This window comes from Cupressus sempervirens, chromosome 9 (genome assembly GCF_028749045.1).
Source record: "Cupressus sempervirens isolate cs-2001-9-10 chromosome 9, ASM2874904v1, whole genome shotgun sequence".
NCBI lineage: Eukaryota > Viridiplantae > Streptophyta > Pinopsida > Cupressales > Cupressaceae > Cupressus > Cupressus sempervirens.
The window spans coordinates 217,418,130-217,439,839 of record NC_143126.1 but is presented as its reverse complement, the minus strand read 5'-3'; the positions used below and the strand labels follow the sequence as shown (position 1 = coordinate 217,439,839).

At 38.1% G+C, this 21,710-nt stretch overlaps 1 protein-coding gene across 3 annotated transcripts in view; it reads left to right on the top strand.

Annotated features, from left to right (window-relative positions):
- Positions 1 to 3,773: 3,773 nt before the first annotated feature.
- The window catches only part of PANC (pantoate-beta-alanine ligase), a 124,722-nt gene continuing 106,785 nt past the window's right edge, over positions 3,774 to 21,710 (top strand). For 2 of the 3 annotated variants that reach the window (XM_089799656.1, XM_089799654.1), the window contains exon 1: positions 4,103 to 4,817. In XM_089799656.1, coding sequence (XP_089655782.1) covers positions 4,251 to 4,817 — 567 coding nt within the window. In that variant the 5' untranslated portion in view covers positions 4,103 to 4,250. Of the gene's footprint in view, positions 4,818 to 21,710 lie in introns of all 3 variants that reach the window. The other variant, XM_089799655.1, reaches the window with a different exon arrangement.

Below are 21,710 nucleotides of genomic sequence, written 5' to 3'. Positions count from 1 at the left end.
TACAAGATGTGTTGTTGTGGCAAGGACAAATCTGTCAAGCTTGGAGGGTTGGCAAACCACACGCTTAGAGAAATAGGCCAATCAAGGTAGTCATGCCCAACATTAGCAACAAACAAAATCTACTTAACAAAAAATAGCTCTTGAGGGGTTCTCGCTTCGTTGTAGAGGAGGATTTAACCATGAGACAGCAAGTAGAAAGAAGAATGGAAATGGAAAAAATCAGAACAGCTAGAAATGAAGGCAAAAGAGCTTGGATGTTCAAGGGAAAAACAATTATTGCTCATTTTGGCCACCACTCCAATGAAGGGCAGTAAGAAGGCAATAAAGTTGTGACAACAAATACATTAGCATGCAGTGATACAACAAGATCAGCAATCACGCTTAGCGATAATAACTCAACTTCGAGTCTTTAACATCAAAACAAATAGCAATCAAGCTTAACCCAGGCGTCCTTAAGTTTAGTTTGTTGGAATTGCAGAGGTTATCCATGGAGACGTGGGCCTGGGTTAGGACCTATTGCGGAAGGCGAAGACATTATTTGTCTCATAGAGACACATGAGCACGAGGGATGTAAGACTCCATTGTTTGAAGGCTACTGGAAGATGGCAGTGTGGAATGAGGCAACGGGAAATGGTAAAGGTCATAGAGGTATAATGGTTCTAGTAAAAGAAAGGGAAGGTCATGCCATTCAGTTGGAAAAGACTGATTCTAATAAACAATTTATATGGCTCAAAATCGTGGAAAATAACACTCTTATCAGGATTGCAACCTGTTACTTTGCTCCACAAGTATCTAAAACTTATAAAAAGTGTGGCTTAGATCACAATGACCCCTATGTTGCGTTAAAGAAAGATGTTGCTATTTTTTCGCAGCGTGGGGATGTTCTTCTTGTTGGAGATTTCAATGCTAGGACAACAAATTAGCAAGCAAGTATTTTTAGCTCCAAAGTAAATGATAACCCTATTTGGCTCACAGAAGAAAGAAATCATCAATGGGAAAGAATATCCAAAGATGCTAAAGGCTGCAATCATTTTGGGGAAGAATTGATCACTCTATGTGGCACATTTGATCTCATAATTTGTAATGGTTTGGCTAGATGGGCTAAGTCAAGCACTTTCACTTGCAACACATACAATGGGGCAAGTGTGGTAGATTATGCAATTTGTTCGCAGAATTTGTATAAAAATATTGAAGAAGTTGAAATTGGAGAGCACGTTTGGGATCTCAAATCATATCAGAGACCGCTGTATGTAAATTTGTATTGGGCAAAGGATAGGCGGATTGGAGCAAAAACCCAAGGCCCTCAATACCCCCCTTCTTAGGGTAGAATTTTGTTAACTTCAGAAAACAGTAACACTTTCAGAGCTACTCTTGAGGAACTTTGTATGGGACACCCTATGTATAAACATGGCGTTAACAGTTATGATTTATCAAATCTAATTCATGAGGCTCTTTCAAAATGCAAGAGAGCAAAAAATAGAAAATCTGAAACTAATTGTTTTCCAACCAATGCTTGGTTTGATAAGGAATGCAAGAGGGTTAGGAGAAACCTAAGGGAGTCAAATAAAACTAACCTTGACATTAAGGCCTACAAACAGATCCTAAAGAAGAAAAAAACTGATTTTATGTTCACAAGGAGAGAGGGCCTAATTTTCTTGGGCAGAAATAACCCCAAACGTTTTTGGAAAGAACTTCAACCAACGAGAAAACAAACTGAAAATAATATTATGGCCACCCAATGGTTTGAATATGCTAAGAAACTTTATGAACTAGAGGGTGGAGTGGGACAACCACCTTTGGTCAATGATGATAAAACCTTTTCACTGTGCAAGAGATACAGGCATGGATTAAGAAGTTAGGTGGAGGTAAAGCAAAAGACCTTGTTGCGCTCCAAGCAGAATATCTAAAGTGGGGTATGAAAACTCTTGCATCGCACATCACTGAAATTTTCAACAAAATTTGCCAAGAAGGGTTTCCAAAAGATTGGACAATCAGCCTTGCAATACCACTTTTTAAGAGTGGTGATGTTAACAATCCCTCCAACTACAAGACTATAATGATCAATCCCCTCTTTGCTAAACTTTTTGGTAGCATGATAGAAACTAGGATCAACAAATGGGCAGAAGAAAACCATAAACATGCTAAAGGACAAGCTGGTTTTAGGCCAAAGCACTCGACAATGGATCACTGTGTCACTTTGAGACACATTATTGAAAAAGAGTGGGAGAAAAAGAAAGAGGTATTTTTTTGCTTTGTCGACTTTAAAAACGCTTTTGACACCATCCCAAGAGACAAGCTTTGGTTTAGGATGGAAGAATTGGGGATTCCTATGCATCTCAGAGTTGCTGTTCATAGGATGTACGAAGAGGTGAAAGTTAAAATCAAAACTTCAGATGGCATTTCAGAATGTTTTAGGAGCGATATCGGGGTCAAACAGGGCTGCCCTTTATCTCCTACTTTGTTTGGTTTATATATTGACAAACTGGAAGAGTGGTTAAACATGCAAAAGGGTGAAGGCATTCAGCTAGGTGAATTTGTTATAAAGCTGCTCCTATATGCAGATGATCTCATTTTAATTGCCAAATTTGCCTGTGGTTTGCAAGATCATCTATCTTCTCTTGAGCGCTTTTGCGGAATGGTGGGGATGTAGGTCAATATCAGCAAGACTAAGGTTATGATTTTCTCTAATAATAAAAAATAACACCAACATGAATTTTATTACAATGGAAGTGTTCTTGAAGAAGTTGCGGAGTATAAATACCTTGGCATCGATTTCAACAAAAAACTAAGTTGGTCTAACTGCAGGTATAAAAGGATATTAGGTGGGTGGAAGGCTTTTTATGCTCTTCAGAATAGGTGCCGTGAAGCAGAGTTGTGGGATTGGAAAATTATTCAAACCTCGTTCGATCTTCTTGTGCTGCTAGTTGTTCTTTACGGGTGTGAATTATGGGCCAGCAACACTACTATAGCACAATTGAAACAAATCGAAGGAATCCAAAAGCGCTTGATCACAAGCAAGTTTAAAATCAAAAGCACTGTTCCATATGATATCATGCTAAGTGAAATAGGGGCTGCTCCTATTGAGGCACTTGCTATGGTTCGCCTTTTAAGCTATCTAAAAAGAATCGAAAAAATGGAAGAGGATAGATGACCTAAAGTGGTCTTTAGTGACACACTATGTAAGCGAAAAAGGACATGGATGCAATAAAACATCAAATGGATGAGTAAATGGAATATTCAATTCAATATGTGCCCCACAAATAATAAAAAAATAAAGGTCTTTGTCATGGAGAAATTCTACAAGACAAATTAGGGAAGCGAGATCGGAAGGAAGAAATTATATTATATAAATGAGTTCAACCCCACTTGTGATCAACTCCAAAAAACATACATAAGAGCCAACATTTCTTGGAGGGCTAAAATTCTTATTGCTCAGCTGAGAACCAACTCTCACCAACTTCGTTGTGCGACCAGACGTTGGAGGAGGCCAAAGGAGGCTTGGGAAGAGAGAATTTGTAGATTCTGCAATTCTGGGAAAGTGGAAACTGAACAACATTTTATTTTAGAATGTGAAGCCTACAAGAGTAGTAGAGATAAATTTGCGGATACTATATGTGGCAGTTCTTGGCATAACCTATTCAACGAAGAGTACATTGAGCAATTGGGTGGACTCATCATCATCCTGCACAAGCAACGAACTTTGCTACTTAAGTCTGTTTGAGTTGTCTTGCTGTCCCATAGGCTATTTATAGCCTCGTGGACGTTAAAATTTTATCTATCTATCTATCTATCTAAGAAAGAAAGGAAGGAAGAATCTTAATGATGTCCACCACCACTGATCAAAAGAACTGAAAAATAACAAATTAAAATATGTTCGAACGACCCCACGCTGATTTTATGACGGACCCCAAGCAAGAGATGCTGGAACCTTTTGAACGATCTCCTTATATGAATTACTAATTAAGTGCGTTGCATAGGACTCTAAAAACGGTTTTCTGCGACACTCTTGATGTTGGTCAACCTTTCATTTTTACAAAGGCTAACGTGAGGCATTTGAAGTTTGACAGTGGTATACAAATGCAATAGGAGTGGGAAAACACGCAACGGTGATGCGCTTAGCTTGACACTTAATCTAAAGATCTTAGTGTAAGAGTAGTGAGACCAAAGAAGCGCAGATACTATCCCTCTGCTAGTACTAGCTGAGTTGCCAACCGATTTCTGAACATTTCAGAGTGCTAGAGTAGTGAAATATGGGGGAGGATATTGAAGTAATTAGAGATAAGAATGGCATGAGAAATTGGTCGAGGGCCAAAAGAGCGCAAGGAGAAAAAATAGGCCTGGTGCCTACAATGGGTTATCTTCACAGAGGTCACCTGGCACTCGTACAAGAGGCAAAGACGAGGGCTACGAGAGTGGTAGTTTCAATTTACATCAATCCTGCTCAATTTGCAGCTGGAGAGGATTTTTCTATATACCCTTCAAATTTTGAGGGCGACTTGGCTAAGCTGAAGGATATGGGTGTGGATACTGTATTCTTTCCCTCTGATCTCTATGTACGGGACGATAATGCAGGAGCTGGAAAGGGACACGATAACAATGCAACTGGGTGTATTTCTTGTTTGGAGGTGAAAGGCGGAAATGGGCACGAGACATGGATTAGAGTAGAGAAGATGGAGAAACCGCTTTGTGGAAAATCTAGGCCTATATTCTTCAAGGGAGTTGCAACAGTTGTTGCCAAGCTGTTCAATATCGTGGATCCTGATTTTGCTTTTTTTGGGAAGAAGGATTATCAACAGTGGCGCCTAATTTGTCGCATGGTAAAATATGATGCTGGAAATTTTCTTTCCGTTTTTTCTTATAATAATCTTCTTTGTTGGGCTACAGCATTGGATAAGTGTAGCTGTTGGGATATATTGTTATGCATGATTCTTTTTCTAGACCATTTTGGGGTGCTAGAGCATATGATTAGGGACGATTCTGTACCTGGTGGGACGAATAACAGTCAAAGAAATTCCACTATTAGATTCTGATCTCAAGTTACTAACATGAAATAGTGAAGGAAAAGATCCCAAAGCCAAAGTAGATGCTTCATGTAATGTCCCTTTGGAAAATTTAAAAGAAATAATGGATTTCACATTAACTACAATGTTCACCAAACAACACAGTCTTCACCAAATACTATTCTGTAATGAAAGAAAATAGGTGATGAGGGGGCGCTCATTAGGATGGATGGACAAATTAGGAAGTTCACACCTATATCCTCTCATACATTGGAAGGAAGATGATACATTAGGTTCAAGGAGGCTCAAGCGCTAGGCATATGTAGTGATCTTTCACTTTTATAGAAGATGACCATGCAAATGAAATTAGTAAAAATGCAAGATCTAGGGCAAGATGGAGAGAGTGATGATTTTCCAACTGCATAGATTGACTATGAAATAATTATGAGACTAGATTTGGGAAGCAAAAACGAAGATTGACCTATGAGTCAAATTTCAGCTTGAAAGAGGAGGTTAGGGGCAACTGGTTGGGTTAGGGCAAGCCCAGTCGCCTTTCACCTTGCATTTTTTGATGAAACTACCATTAAACTGTAGTCAGTTAGGCCTTTTTGTAGCTCCTTCTGCATGGGCACCACCTATCTCCTGCACACAGCAAAAAGGGAAAAGTGTTGCAAAAAAGGGTTTGCTCAAGTCAAACCTTAGTTTTGGAATCAACCATGAAATTGAATTGAATTTGTTTAAAAATAAAGCGTGCTGATATGAACTAGATGCTAGATGTGAGAAACAAGATTCCTTATACCTTGATATTGTAAATGTTTTTGAAATGGGATCATAAGTGTTGATGGAATAGTATGACTCCACAAAAAAAATCTAAAAGGAAATCATAAAAGACATGCTTGCTGGAAGGTTGTTGAAGTTGGCCATAATGAAACATATGGTGGTATGAAATGCATTGAATGCTTGATATGCTTGATTGCTTCTTGAATATTTGAACTTGAATGAAATTTGAATACTTGTGATTAGATTGGATTACCAAAATAGTAGAGGTAGCCTTGCTTATATACCTCACCTAACCATTTTGGGGTATAAAACTTGAAGGAGGCCAACATGGATTTGGGTATCCCTCCAAAATCAAATGACCATTATCCGATTCAAATTAGGGGCCATTATCCAAGACAAAGAATTCACCTTTCCCTCTTGTTGCTAGGTAAAAAGGGATTCTTGATAAAAAATGACACTCTTTTAAGCCCCCAAGTGAGGGATTTGTTTATGATGGACATGTAATTGCAAACAAGGAAGAGTTTGTGATCAAGGATATACACCTAAAGTGAAAATCCTTGATTAAACAAACAATCTCATGTAAGAAAGGACGTCACATGATAAACAAACATCACTCTATTGAGGAAAGTGGATCCTTAGAAATTATAAGAGATTGAGAATTGAAACTTTGCACCCAAAGGGCAAGGGAAAGAATAATACATTACCCTAAGCGAGAATCATTTATAAAAGATATCCACTTCCAAGCAAGAAAGGGGTTGTAAACAAATGAATCTCTTGAATGTAATGTTCTCGTCATAAAATAAATAATTAATCAAACTTTTGATTATGGGCTGATTGATTTAGTATATCTCAGACCCATTTTTATTTATTTGTTTTTGTAGGTGTGGCCGTCAGCCATCTTTGTAAACTTTCGGAAAGTCTCTCCAAAGGATATTTAAGCACGGTCTGTAGGTAGTAGTTGGTATGTGATTTTGGTTATTGTCTTTATACTACGAATTCCTGTTGGAGTTAAGTATTGTTTGCCATTTCGGAAGTGAAAGATTTTCCCTACTTGGCTATTTCGGTTTCGATGGGATTCAACCCCCATCCTATTTCGTCACTGTATTTCTTGGCTTGGATCTGGCAAATCGGAGCATCATTTATGAGTCACATTATTGCTGGAATATATTTGTGTTGGCACTCCATTAATATCTAAATATTGTTCTGTGTATTGGCAAGAGGGTATTCGATCTATCTCTGGCATCATTTCTGCTCCAATTCCTCATCGTACGACCCCTCCACAATCACCGTACAACCCAAATCATTACTGAATGGACACCTCACACCAATTGTGTGGCCTTCAAGACCATCACCGTACAGTCACCTACATACTGTACGGTTGGTAAACCAACATACAGTAAGGTCACCTGCATGCCATATGACCCTTATTTTCCATCTGCTGTGCACTAGATGGCCTACCCAGGCTATACCATACGGGCTCTGGGACTTAGTTGAAGCATTGTCTGGAAGTAGAATTTGGCAATCACTAGGTTCATATACAGGAATCCAACTCTTGGAGGTGAATTGAACAACGAAACACTACAGTGGTATCAAAGCTTTTGATCTTGCCAGCCTGTGGACAGTGAACGAAAGTTTATAGCCGAAAAAGAAGGAGATCCCATTCAGTTGATAGAATGGCCGATCCATAACCCACTCCTACCGAACTTATGGCGCTACTAAGGAATCTTTCAAGGAATCAGACTTAGATTAATGATACTCAGTGACTTATGGATGAAACTTTTAGGAAATTGGCAGACAATAAGATATCCGGTGAACAAAATGGTTATAGGTCGGACTCAGTGTCGGGTAGGGCAAACCCTCATCCAACACGATCTCGACCTTCCATGCCGACCTTCCCCCCATTGTAATATCCCCAGCTGGATACAACTCAGCAAATTCCATTTATATCTTAACTTAATAGTTGTTTGACATTTTGTCAAACACTTTTCAAACAACCTCAGATATCAAATGAACTTGTTTTTGGAAATTCTTCTATTTTAAGTATGCTGGATATATGTGCCTTCTATGATGTTAAGATATATGTATGATGCTGAAATAACAATAACAGACATAGACTGGAAAGGCTGAATGATAAACTCGGATTTCTCTAGACAAGTAATGGCAAAGCAAAATATTTACTATCTGGTCTTTTCCCAATGCATTCAATTATAAACTTCACACACACAACTGTACTCAATATCAGAATGAGGTCGGCAATTATTGCCAAGTAACAATGACTTCTGCTGAACATATTATTACCATAACAATAAATTGAGAGTGGATATTCAAAATCAACAAACAAATAAAGAACTTGGAATCTCTGTCCACCCTCTTGTTCAATTTGAAGCGGTGATATGTCTGATCGGAGTCCCTTACAAGTCAAATGCAGTCCCAAATACTAATTGCAGGTCATGGACAATTGATCGCAGGCCTTTAGAAACAAGACATAGGCCACTATAATTAAATGTTGGCCCTCCAATGTTAAATGCAAACCCCAATGGGCAGATTGCAGGTTCCAAATAATAATTTACAAGCTTCCAGAGCTAAATCGCAGACCTCCAGGATGGAATCACAGGCTTCAACAAGAAAACATAGGTCTGTTATTTCAATTGCAGACCACTGAAAACCTCCCACACTGACCAGATTTTGCAAATAAACTATGTCCAACAGCACTGGAAGTTAGACACCCAATTCTGATTATAAAATTTGCAGATGTAAGTATACTTAACTTTTTAATCCCACAACGTCTCCTGGCAACAGAGAATATAGGAGGGAGAAGACACAAACTTAGAATTGCTAGACTAGAATTGATGAAAAAGTTCTCAATCGATTTGTCCTCCAAGTTGAAAAATGCTAACTCTAGATTGCAGCTCTTCTTAGACACAGGTATCACAGTAGAAGAGGAGAGGGCAAATTATGCTGTAGAAGAGAAGAGGGCAAATTATTTACCTCAGTATAATTTGCATACATCAACTCAGACTTTCTTAGAATTATAATCCCAATCTTCTGAAACTTAGAAACCCTTATACTTCAGCAAGGGCACAAAATTCAGAACTCAGGAAAGCCACAAAGGCAACAAAAGAAAAATATATTTAAGATGCCTTTCTCAACAAATGAGCTTGTATTTATGACATCCAGATGCCCTTTTGTTGTCAAACTGTAACTGCACTCAGGAAGCTTCACCGCACAACATTAATTAGAAGCTTCCATTAGATTCTCTCACTTGACTTGGCTTAACTGATTAATAAATGACACTTTCCATTGATAACTCAACCTTCAACTTAAGTGAAATTATAACTTTATAATAAGCCATTTAATTATTTAATAATAATTTGATCATTGAAAATATAATAACTCCCAAAATACTTATCATTTAAATATGCCGTCAGAAATAGGAGTCATACCTATTAATTCTCCATGTGACCAAATGCACTTTCCAAAAAAAGAAAGGGTCCATCTCTATCAACACCAACTTACCACAAATAGTAAGTACACAGAATAAAGTTCAAATGAAGTCCAATCTGAGCCAAATGAAGACCAACTTGTAGTTTACTGAATTGTGGAGAAGATAAGACCCTCCCAAGTCAAGCCACTACCTCAAAAAACCCTCAATCCACAATAATTAGCCTACAAGGATCACATTAATAGACTAATCCGTGAAACTTTGATACTGACAAAAATGGGGACATTACACCCACGGACGGAGGTGCCTTAAAGAGAAAGGGATCCAACTTTTATGAAAATACAAGGACAAGTGAGAGAAGACTGGAGGAATGCTGATTTGGAAGGAGACATTTCATATAAAGATTATGTGAAATTGAGAATGCGTTATTCTAGAACTGGAAATAGAGAATATTTTAATGATGATCTCAAAAGGAAGTTGAGTGAAGTAAACCCATTGTCATTTGATGGATTGGGATCTATAAGTGCACAAGCCTGGGTAATGAAGGCGAACACTTACTTCTAGGTCAATCTGATATCAGAAGAAGAAGCAATTAAGTTTGCCACTCTCCATTTAGAAGGAATAGTGCAAAATTGGTGGCAAGATGGTAGAATCACACTCAGACATGACCAGATCAACACATATGCGAAATTTACTAAAAGATTAATAGAGAGGTTCGACAACGAAGATCTGGAACTCAAATTCAAGGAGTTGGCACAGTTGAGGCAAACAGGATTGGTGGATCAATGCATCACAGAATTCGAGAAATTTTCTGTAGTGGTCACTAATATTTCAAAACGATGTCGGGTAGTACTATTCATGGACGGATTGATGGAACCTTTAAAGGGTTGAATCCAACCACCCTTTTGGAAGTAATCAAAATGGCTTGAAGCATGGCATTTTCATCATCTTCTTCTGTTCGAAGCAACTTTCACTCCAAGCCCCCATTAGCACCAAAAGAAAGCACCAAAAGAAAGTCGACCTCCACCAAGAAAGCCCTCGATGAATGAAGCCACTAGGCAGGATCTATGAAGGAAGAAATTATGTTTTAGTTGCAAAGAACCGTGGGAGCCGGGACATAGATGCCTTGGAAAAGGAAAGGTACATTACATTGAGGTGATGCTGGATGATGAGCAAGAGGCTTCTTCTACCGAAGATGAACACCAACAAGAGTTCCCTGAAGACATCGGTCTCAACCATACAGAGAGAGTCACAACATTAGTGAAACTCAGAGGAACCATTATCCTTGCCGGTAGCCCAAGATATAGAGTTTTTAAGGTATGAAGAACTCTCCAAGGTCAAAGGGTAATTGTAATGTTGAACAACAAAGCTACCTTGAATTTCATAAACTCATCACTCGTGAAGCGAAGGGGATTGCCCACAGAAGCTCACACAGGGTTCCAAGTCAAGGTTGCCAGAGGGTCAATGTTACCATGCACACACCTTGTTTCCCAGTTAAGCATCGCCATGGGTAATCACACAATAACAAAAGACTTCTTTGTAGTAGACCTGGTAGATATGAAAGTCATTTTAGGCATACAATGGATGGAATCTCTAGATGAGTACATACAAAGTTTCAATTGGATGGATTTCACTTTTGTGGTCAATGGAAAAAAGGGGTCAAAGGGTGATTGTAATGCTGGACAGGGGAGCTACCTTGAATTTCATAAATTCATCACTCGTAAAGCGAAGGGAATTGCCCACAGAAGCTCACACAGGGTTCCAAGTCAAGGTTGCCGGAGGGTCAATGTTACCATGCACACACCTTGTTTCCCAGTTAAGCATTACCATGGGTAACCACACAATAACAGAATACTTCTTTGTAGTAGACCTAGTAGATATGGAAGTCATTTTATGCATACAGTGGATAGAATCTTTGGATGAGTACACACAAAGTTTCAAGCGGATGGATTTCACTTTTGTGGTTGATGGAAAAAAGGTGGTCCTGAGAGGGATGACAAATGAAGGTTCGAAGGAAGTATCTACACAGAAAATGGAAGCTATTTTCTGACATGATGACATTTTGTGGGCTGCACAGTGCTTCGTGTCTACAATGTCAATCAAGGGTCAACATGTGTACTATCCAGATAATAAACTTCAAACCATTTTGGATAAAAGCGAGTTTTTTCCGACATTCCGTCAAGTATACCTCCCCATCGAGGTTTTGAGCATACCATTGAACTAGAAACAGGAGCAAAGCTGGTTATCACCACTCCATATCGACATCCAAAAAAATTCAAAGATGAGATCGAGAAGACGATTCAAGAACTGCTCAAGGAAGGATGGATTCGTCCTAGCTCTAGCCCTTTTGCGTCATCAGTAGTATTGGTTAAAAAGCACAGAACGATGCGCATGTGTGTGGACTATTGTGCGATGAATAAGAAAACAATAAAAAATAGAAACCCTATTCCTAGGATCGATGAATTGCATGGTGTGGTTTATTTTTTTAAAATAGATCTCCATTCTAGATACCATTAGATCCACATGAGGGAAGAAGATGTGGAGAAGAAGGCTTTTTGTTGTCACTACGGGCATTACAAGTTCTTGGTCATGCCATTCGGATTAACAAATACACCAACTACCTTCTAGTCTTGCATGAATCACATCTTCAACAAACAATTGGATAAGTACTTGCTGGTATTTTTTGATGATATCCTCATTTACAACAAAACTCGGGAAGAACACCTGAAACATTTGGATGAAGTCTTAAGGATCATGGAGGCTCAATCTTTGTTCGCCAAGCAATCCAAGTGGGAATTTGAGATGATAGAGATATTGTACCTAGGGCACATTGTCAGGAAATATGGAGTACAAGTTCACTAGGAGAAGATTTAAGCAATCCTTGATTGGCCCACACCAAAATCGCTCTTTGATTTGCAAGGGTTCTTTGAATTGTGTAGTTATTATCGAAGGTTTGTAAAAGGATTCTCTCAGCTTAGTGCACCATTAACAAATTTGACCAAGAAAGGCTCTTTCCAGTGGAATGAAAAAACGTAACACACTTTTGATAAGTTAAAATAAGCAATGAGCACTTGCCCGATTCTCACCTTACCCAACTTTACTCAACCATTCATTTTGGAGTGTGACGCATCTGGAGAGGGCATTTGTGCGGTATTGATGCAAGATAGACACCCTATAGCCTATTAGAGTTAGAAGCTTACACAAACAAAGCGTTTATATTCCATCTATGACAAAGAAATGTTGACTATCGTGCATGCACTAACCAAGTTTCGACAGTATTTGGTAGGTGCCAAGTTTATCGTCTGTACTGATTATAATAGTTTGAGATATTTTCTGGAGCAACAAGGTTTGAACGAGAGGCAACAAAAATGGGTAAGTAAGATTCAGGCTTTTGATTTCGACATTGAATATGTGAAGGGAAAGAACAATGTGGTTACAGATGCCTTGTCAAGAAAACTCACCATCTGCTTACTGTCTTAGATTTCAGTTGACTAGAAAACACACTTATTGGTGGAATATTCGAAAAACACATTTGCATGTAAAATAATGGATGCTAACATTCTAGATGACTGATACAAGGTGGTGGATGAAATCATTTATTATAAGGATCGGATATACTTAGTGCTTGAATCCAAATTGAAGGAAATACAGGCCTCACCCTTGGCCGGACACTCAGGTTTTTTCAAAACTTATAGACAGCTCAAGGAGAGATTTTCATGGAAGGGACTTAAAGGAGATGTATTGTAGTACGTACGGGAATGTGCAATTTGTCAGCAAAACAAATCCAAATATACTTTAATTGCCGAGTTACTGCAACCCTTGCTTATACTAGAACAAAAGTGGGAAAGTATCTCCATGGACTTCATCACCGAACTTCCGAAAGTAAACGGGAAGGATTGTATCTTTGTGGTGGTTGACAGACTGATGAAGCATGCACACTTCTTTGCTATCTCTTCAGATTTCCACACCACACAGGCAGCTGAATTATTCTTTAGAGAAGCTTTCCGTCTGCATGAGTTGCTCCAAAACATTGTTAGTGACAGGGATAGTTGGTTTCTCAGTATTTTCTTGACATAATTATTTTGGTTGGTAGAAACAAAATTGTCACCAAGTACTAGCTACCACCCTCAGATAGACGGACAGATGGAGATTGTGAGCAAGTGGCTAGAAAGTTACCTCCGGAACTACGTTTTGGCATAACAATGGGCATGGGTCAAATGGATGCATCTGGGGAATACTGTTTCAATACCACTTATCACATGTCCATTGGGATGACACCCTTAAAGCACTGTACAGGTATGAACCCCTTTCATTTATCGACATGGTACTGAGTGACAGCCGCGTGCCAAGGGCGAGGGACTGGCTTCAGGAAGGGAAAGACATCTTGAGATCCTTGAAGGAGAGCTTACAAAGGGTACATAGTCAACAAAAGATCTATGCCAATAGACACCGGATCGAGAGAAGTTTCAAAGTTGGAGACATGGTCTATCTCAGACTCCAGCCGTACCGATAGTTCTCATTGAAGGCAAAGGGGAAAGAAAAATTTAAGCCACGATTTTATGGTCCTTGTTGTGCAGTTCACCGCATTGGTGAAGTTGCTTATGAACTAGAACTTTCAAAAGGAAGCTGCATCCATAATGTCTTTCATGTTTCCTGCTCGAAGAAAGTCGTGGGACAGAACATTGTAGTAACCACAAATCTTCTACCGCTCAATGAAGGGAAACTCATGTTAGAACCAGTGGAGATCATTGATGTACGTGAGAAAACTCTGTGGAACTGTACCCTGAGGGAATACTTGATACGTTGGAAAGACATGCCATTGGACTACGTGACTTGGGAATGTGAACACATTCTACAACATCCAACATTGCATTTGCTTGAGGACAAGTAAATTTTGGGATGAGAGGACTGTAATGTTTTTGTCATAAAATAAATAATTAATCAAACCTTTGTTTATGGGCCGATTGATTTAGTATATCTCAGACCCATTTTTATTTGTTTGTTTTTGTAGGTGTGGTCATTGGCTATCTTTGTAAACTTTTAGAAAGTCTCTCCGAAGGATATTTAAGCACGGTCTGTAGGTAGTAGTTGGTATGTGATTTTGATTATTCTCTTTGTACTGTGAATTCCTATTGGAGTTCAGTATTGTTCGCTATTTCGGAAATGAAAGATCTTCCTTGGCTATTTTGGTTTCGGTGGTATTTAACCCTCACCCTATTCTGTCACTGTATTTCTTGTCTTGGATTTGGCAAATTGGAGCATCATTTACAAGTCACATTATTGCTGGAATATATTTGTGTTGGCACTCCATTAATATCTAAATATTGTTCCGTGTATTGGCAAGAGGGTATTCGATCTATCTCTGGCATCATTTATGCTCCAATCCTTCACCGTACAACCCCTCCACAATCACCGTACGACCCAATTCATTAGCGTATAGACACCTCACACTGATCGTATGGCCTTCAAGACCATCACCGTACAATCACCTACATACCTTACGGTCTCTTGCATACTGTATGAACTTCATTTACCATATGCTATGCACCATATGGCCTACTGAGGCTGCACTATACGGACTCTGGGACTTAGTGCAAGCATTGTCTGGAAGTAGATTTTGGCAATCACTAGACTCATATACGGGCAATCCAACTCTTGGAGGTGAATTATACAACAAAACACTACATTGTAAAAGAGAAAATCTTTATGTAAGACAAATAAGTCCATGCAAGGAAGGATATCATGTTATAGAAGATACAAGTTAAGAAAGGTATAATGGATTCTTGGAAAGGTAGAGTATTAAAGAGAGAACCCTTCCGCCAAGTGTGAGGATAAAGAAGGGGACCTATTATGTTGTTCACAAGGAAAGATTGAATACAAAAGCGTAACACCATGCAAAACAAGAGCCCCCAATAAGGTAGAGTACTAAGATCACATAGTGTGGAAGGTGAAGGGAATGGTAGTTTACAACATTGCTACTAAGGAATGTAACATGTTAGGTGTAATAGGAATGAGGTGTTTATCATATAAATCTTGAACAAATTTTCCTTATCCATTACAATCCGCAAGATAATGAGAAAAACAACGATGAAACAATCAATCCACATCCTTTGGTTTTTGGTTTTTTGGAAGGTTTAGGAAAGGAAATATAATATTTTTGTCCTTAATTCTCCAAAGATTCTTTTTGCTAGATTTGTGTGACACTCATCAAGAGGCAACAAAATTTCTAAGGGTGCAAATTGCAAAACTTTGTGTAGTATGTTGAAGGAGAAAAGGTTCTATGTGGTCCTTTATTACTCATTCTTGAATACCAAGACCTTATCCTGTATATTCTTGCTTGATAATCATGTTATAGCCATCTTCGTAAGATGATTTTAATTTGGAAGGTGGATAACTTTCATCATAGGGGTGAATAGTAGGAGGACTGATTCTTTTAGGGAGATACAAAATCCTATAATCATTATTTGCATCCAATGTAGGAAGTTGGGAAGAAGTGTTCACATCTAGTTTTTTCGTCTTTGCTCAATGTTATGTTAGGAGATGGATCTTGAAGGAAATGCATAACATCATCTTGTCTCAAAAGATTTTAATGATTATGAGATATAGGAGAGGGAGGATCATCTAGGGAAGTAACATGCTTAGCCTCTTGCACCAAGGTACTTTTGCTTAGCCTATAAGGAAGGCTCATTTTTGGAGAAAGGTCATCAAAAGAAGTGTTAATAGCTTAATAGTATTTTCTTGCACAAAAATGGCCTCATGGGTGGGATCAAAATTGGAGGGGTTGAATCATGGCCATGATTGAAAGAGAACTAAATTTTCATCATATGCATAAATTGAACATTTGGACTAGCAGAAGTAGATAACTACTCCATCCTTATGCAAATGGATGAACTGGATAGCTAAATCTACGAAATGTACCAATATATGATGTAAAAAGGGTAAATGCAATGCATACAAATCAGATTTAGATAAAAAATCATAACTAAGATGTAAGGGTTAGGTTCACAAAAATGTGATGAAAGAAAAGAGGTGATGAGGGGGCGTTCCCTACGATGGATGGACAAACTAGGAAGCTCACACCTATATCCTCTCATATATTGGAAGGAAGATGATCTACTAGGTTCAAGGAGGCTCGATTGGTAGGCTGATGCAAGATGATTCTTTGATTGTATGGAAGATGACTATGCAAAAAAAAAGAAAATGCAAGATCTAGGGCAAGATGGAGAGAGAGAGAGCGATGGTTTTCCACACACAGAGTGATTATGGACTGAGAAACTGATTGCAAGACCATATCTAGGAAGCAAAAACAATGACTGACTTGTGAGCTGAATTCAGACTAAATAGGAGGTTAGGGTGAGTCTAGTTGCCTTTGACCCTACACTTTTTGACACAACTATCAAATTGTAGCTCTTGGGAAAAGTGTTGTGGAAAGGTTGCCTAAGTCCCCAGTTTTGGAAACAACCATGAAATTGAATTGAAATTTGCGTAAAAGTAAAGTGTGTTAATACAAAGTAGAGTCTAGATTTGAGAAACAAGATGTCTTATACCTTGATAATGCAAATGCTCTTGAAATGGGATCACAACTGTTGATGCAATAGTATGACTCAACAAAAAATCCTAAAAGGAATTCATACAAGACATGCTTGCATGAAGGGTATTGAAGCATGCCACAATGGAGAATATGGTAGGATGAAACGCCTTGAATGCTTGGACATGAATGAAGTTTGAATGCTTGCTTGTGATTAGATTGGATCTCCAAAATGAGGGAGGTAGCCTTGCTTATATATCTCATCTAGCCATTTTGGGGTGGATTTGAGGATCCTTCCAAGATCAAATGACCACTATTTCATTCAAATTTGGGGCTGTTTCTTGGGATCAAGGATGACCCAAGTTGCCCCAAACCCACCTATTTGCCCTTAACTGCTAAAAATGAGCTGATATTTGGGTTGGGAGTCCAATTTGATATGGGGATGCTGAAAATAAGTACAAAATCAAGGTCTGATAAATGAAAATGTATGAGGGAGGCCACAATTGCTAAAATGGGACTAATGTAAGCAAGAAATTGTATAGGGATACAATTTACAACACTACACATTCAAATAGAAATAATTGCTTATATGTAAAGACCACAAATTAATTTGCACAACTGACTCAAACTCAAGCTGTACATTGTATGATTATGATTTGATCTCTACAACTAGGGATAATGACAATCATGATATAGCAACATTAAACATTAACTAACAATGTAGACATTGACTCACTAAATTTTCCTGCAAATCCATGAAGCTCCAATGCACTCTTTGGGTGAGAATATTCTTAAGAACCAAAGGGTTTGTGTCAATTTCTTTTAGATGCTGACAATCAATGGGTTTTCGTCCTCTAATCATAGTCTTTTATGATTTTTCAGTCATTTCCATCTACAAAAGATTGTTGAACACAAATGTGTAGAAGGCACAATAACATAACATCCATGATCACAATTGAAATGTTATCCTAATCTTATATGCTGCACAAATACCCAACTAGTCAGCCAATACCCAAAATGGTGCCATGGCCCAAATTTTAATTTTCATACACTAAGTCACAAGTTCGACATTATAGGCATTGCAATCTTCTTTGTAGGAGGTTTGGAGTTTCTCTTTCCTTCTAACTTGGAGGTGATACTTTTGACTTTTGGTTCTCGTGTCATTAAGTTTGCATTGTCATTTCATTGTGGCATGGACTAGATGATATCCTTGAACCTTGACATCTACTAACACTTTGACATGCATTTCGACCATTGATGCCTTCCTAACATGCACTTGGTAGCAAGTACGATCCTCGACCTCGACAACTCCCTTTAGATCCCCAACCACCAACAAGTCCTTGGCCTGTGTTGGGAAACAAGTCCAATCCTTGACCTTTGACAACTCTCTCACATGCATTGAGAAGCAAGTTCGATCACTAATGTTTGACAACTCTTTGGGGTACATTGAGCAACAAGTTCCATCCTTGACCATTGACAACTGTTTGGCACAGGATAGGTGGAAGGCCTAACTTCCAATCTCCAAAAATGGACATAGCAAGTCCTCCCTCCTCGAGATTACTTATCCTGAAGCAATGCAAAATCAATAAACTTGAAGAGGTTAAGAGGGAGGCAAAAACACTTCTTGTAGCATTTGAGCTAAGGTAGAGAAATAAAAAGAGAACAGTATAGGCAATGTCAGCTCCAATCCCAAATTTTAGTTCTACAAGGTCATAAGGAGATATGGGGGCCTCTTCTCTCATTGACCTTGGATACAAGGATTAAAAGTGTGGAGAACCATACTTGTAGCTTTTTTTGTTCCCCATAACACTCTCGGTGTGCGACCTTCATTGCAAGGTACTTCATGGAATTGCAATATGAGGCAAAGTTGGCAAAGTTGGCATGTGGCATATTTTGGTACTACAATAATATGTCATTCAATGTTGCTTCTAGTTCTAGTTGGGAACATTTGATGAATGCATTGACTATGGTAGGTAAGGGTTTCAAGACTCCAAATCAATGAGTTGAGTGGGCCATAATTTCAAGATGAGGTCTTTACACGTGCCAACTAGTCGAAAAACAAAGGAAAACTAGGAAAAGAAAGGCTGCACCATTTTATCATATGGATGGATGAATGACAAAAATAGGACCCACATCAACTTTTTAGTGGCTTTAATGATGCCTTCAATGAAATAAAAGATGCAAAGATGTTGTGTAGGATGTTGGATGAAGTGGTGATGGAAGTGGGAATGCGAAATGTCATTAATATTTGTGACCAACAATGCAATTTTGTATGTGGCACTCGGTAAACTTCTAGAGGGGAGACATTATTTTGGAGTCCTTGCACTGCCCACTGTGTTGACTTACTCTTTGAGGAGATAGGGAAACTAAGTTGGGTGAAGAATGCGATTAAAGATTGAAAAAAATCACAAATTTTAGAATGTTGGTCATGGACACTTGGCAATAGTTTGTCCACCAGAACATGCATGAAAACAAATTTATGCACCGTCATGTGCATTCACGATTTCACAACTTCATAAGCTAATAGTGCCATATGCTGTTAGTGCATTGTACAATCATCCACTTGAAGGGCTTGTACTTGATACTCTAGGTGAGATTGTGTAACTTTCTTATTAACTAGTCATGTAAATGGTTGTCACTTAGGCATGTAATTTTGAACCTCACTAAAGTTTTGAGCATTTTAGAATAGGGCCCATTTCTTTTTCTTCTTCTTCTTTGACGTATGAGTTTATTAATTTTAGATGTCAAACTCTAGAAGTGTTGAAAGGTAAAGAAAAAATGTCTGTTTTTTCAATTATATTTGGAGTGCATGATTGGTGGTACCAACACTCCTTAGAAGAAGATCACTTGAAAGGAGGAAGGATATATTCTTTCCTCAAAACTAAAGAAATGAGCTTTAACGATAAATTTTCCAAGCAGAAAACTAATTGTAGATTTGAGGACATTCAGCGACCTGCCATCAGTCACTAGTGATAAGGTTGTGGATTGCATCAGTGACAACTATTCATGTCAATATTGATTAAAGCCAAGATCGGTTTCTAGATGGAATTGGCAACCATCTCATATAATTTGTGATCAAAGTGGCAATGATCTTTAATGGTAGCTGCATGCATGCATGATGAAGACATGGTTCTCAAGCTTCCTAAGCTGTTGTTGGATGTGTATGTCCCCAATCAAACTTCTTGGTTGTTTGTGAATGGATGTATTTGTTCCCATTTGCTAGAAGGTGTAAGTGATTGGAAGTGTTTGTCACCAGTCACAAGATTTGGTGATTTTGATTGGATGTGAATGTACTCAATCACAACTGTTGTGAGAAGCTGTGTGTCCCTGTTCATAACTTTGATGTTGGATAGATGTGTAAGTCCCTTTTAAAACTTGATGTAAGACCTTGGATAAATGCATTAGTCCCTATCCTTGGTTTCATGGGTAGAAGTGTTTGTCCCTATCCTTGGATGAAAGTATAGTGAGCATAGTAAGGCTAGTTCCACTATTGCTTCTCATGAGTAGATGTAGATGTCCCTAGTCATACTGTTGGACAAGTTCATCAAATATTATTGTGTGTACTTATCCCCATTTGGAGAATGATGTAATATGGGGGGAGGTTAGGAATATTGCATCATTTAGTTTTTAGGTATGTCAATTAGAATAGTTTAATAAAATAAGTGAGTTACAATAAAAACTCACTAGCTATTCTAGGTTTGAAAGTAATTATTCAGAATTTAATATGAGTTGTTTGCTAAGTTGCTAAAACAATTCATATATTTGGAGATTTGTTCCCTATCAAATAGGACCGAAAACATTCTATAAATATGTAGTGAACAAATGTGAGAAGTGGGAAATAAAGATAATATTGTTCTGTGCATTTTGAAATCCAATAATGATTAATCTAAAACTTAATTAATATATGATGAAAATTGGTAATATGCTTTACGAATTTTGTATATATTTGAAGACTATTTCAAATAATAGTGTATTCTCATATGTTCAATAAATTTTTCTAATTACTGGCGAGTTTTTTCCCAAGTTTTGTTGAGTTGAGTTATAAATTTTTTTGGGCTTGCGAAACTATTGCCGAGTCTGAGTTTTCAACTATGGTTTGTAGATTAATTTGCTCTCAAAGCACTGATTTTCTACACTAATTACCTCAAGAGATTCTTCAAACCATGACTTGAAGGAATCTCAATGTTATGAATGACATTTTGGATGTGTGACAACTCTTTCTGGTGTTTTTGTGAATCTGCCTTACCATGGTTCCTCGTACTTTAATACCAGTCTGATAGATTTGATGGTCATACTCAATCATTTTTTACAGTCCTGCAGTACATTTTCAACATCTTATATCATATTTATAAAGGATCCTTTCAAACCTTGTATCCTCTAAATATAATCATATCACCGTTGTTCCTCTTCATCTGGAGCACATTTGGGAGACATCTTGTTTTCTCTCTTTGTTGTCTCTGTGCCCTTCCTATATTCCACAGAGTTACATCTTCAAATAACATTGTTCCCCTTTTGTTGTTGGTTTTGGTCAGCCTCTCTTTCACTTCACAACTGCTTAGATGCCTCAATAAACAATCATTCTGCTCCTTCATAATGTTATCTCCTTGGCTTATCCATAGAGGATCCTCCCTATGCTATCTTCAGAAATACTTATAGGCTAAATTCAAAGTGTAGAGGCTCATAATATATGAACAAATTAATATCAATTACTTAGCCATGGATGCCTTCATTGATTCTCCATCGTCATGTTTACTATTTATAGATTAAGATACATGCTGATAGACTGCTCAAAGCCAGACTTTGTGTCTAATGAAGACAGAGCTTGATCTGCTTGTATTTTCTGTACTTTGTTTCACCTTGACTTTGATCAGGCAATGCCTTCTTACCATTTGTTTTATATGCTAATAAACTCGGGCATACTTTGTGAAAGAAGCTTCATTCGTCTACTCAAACAAAAGTG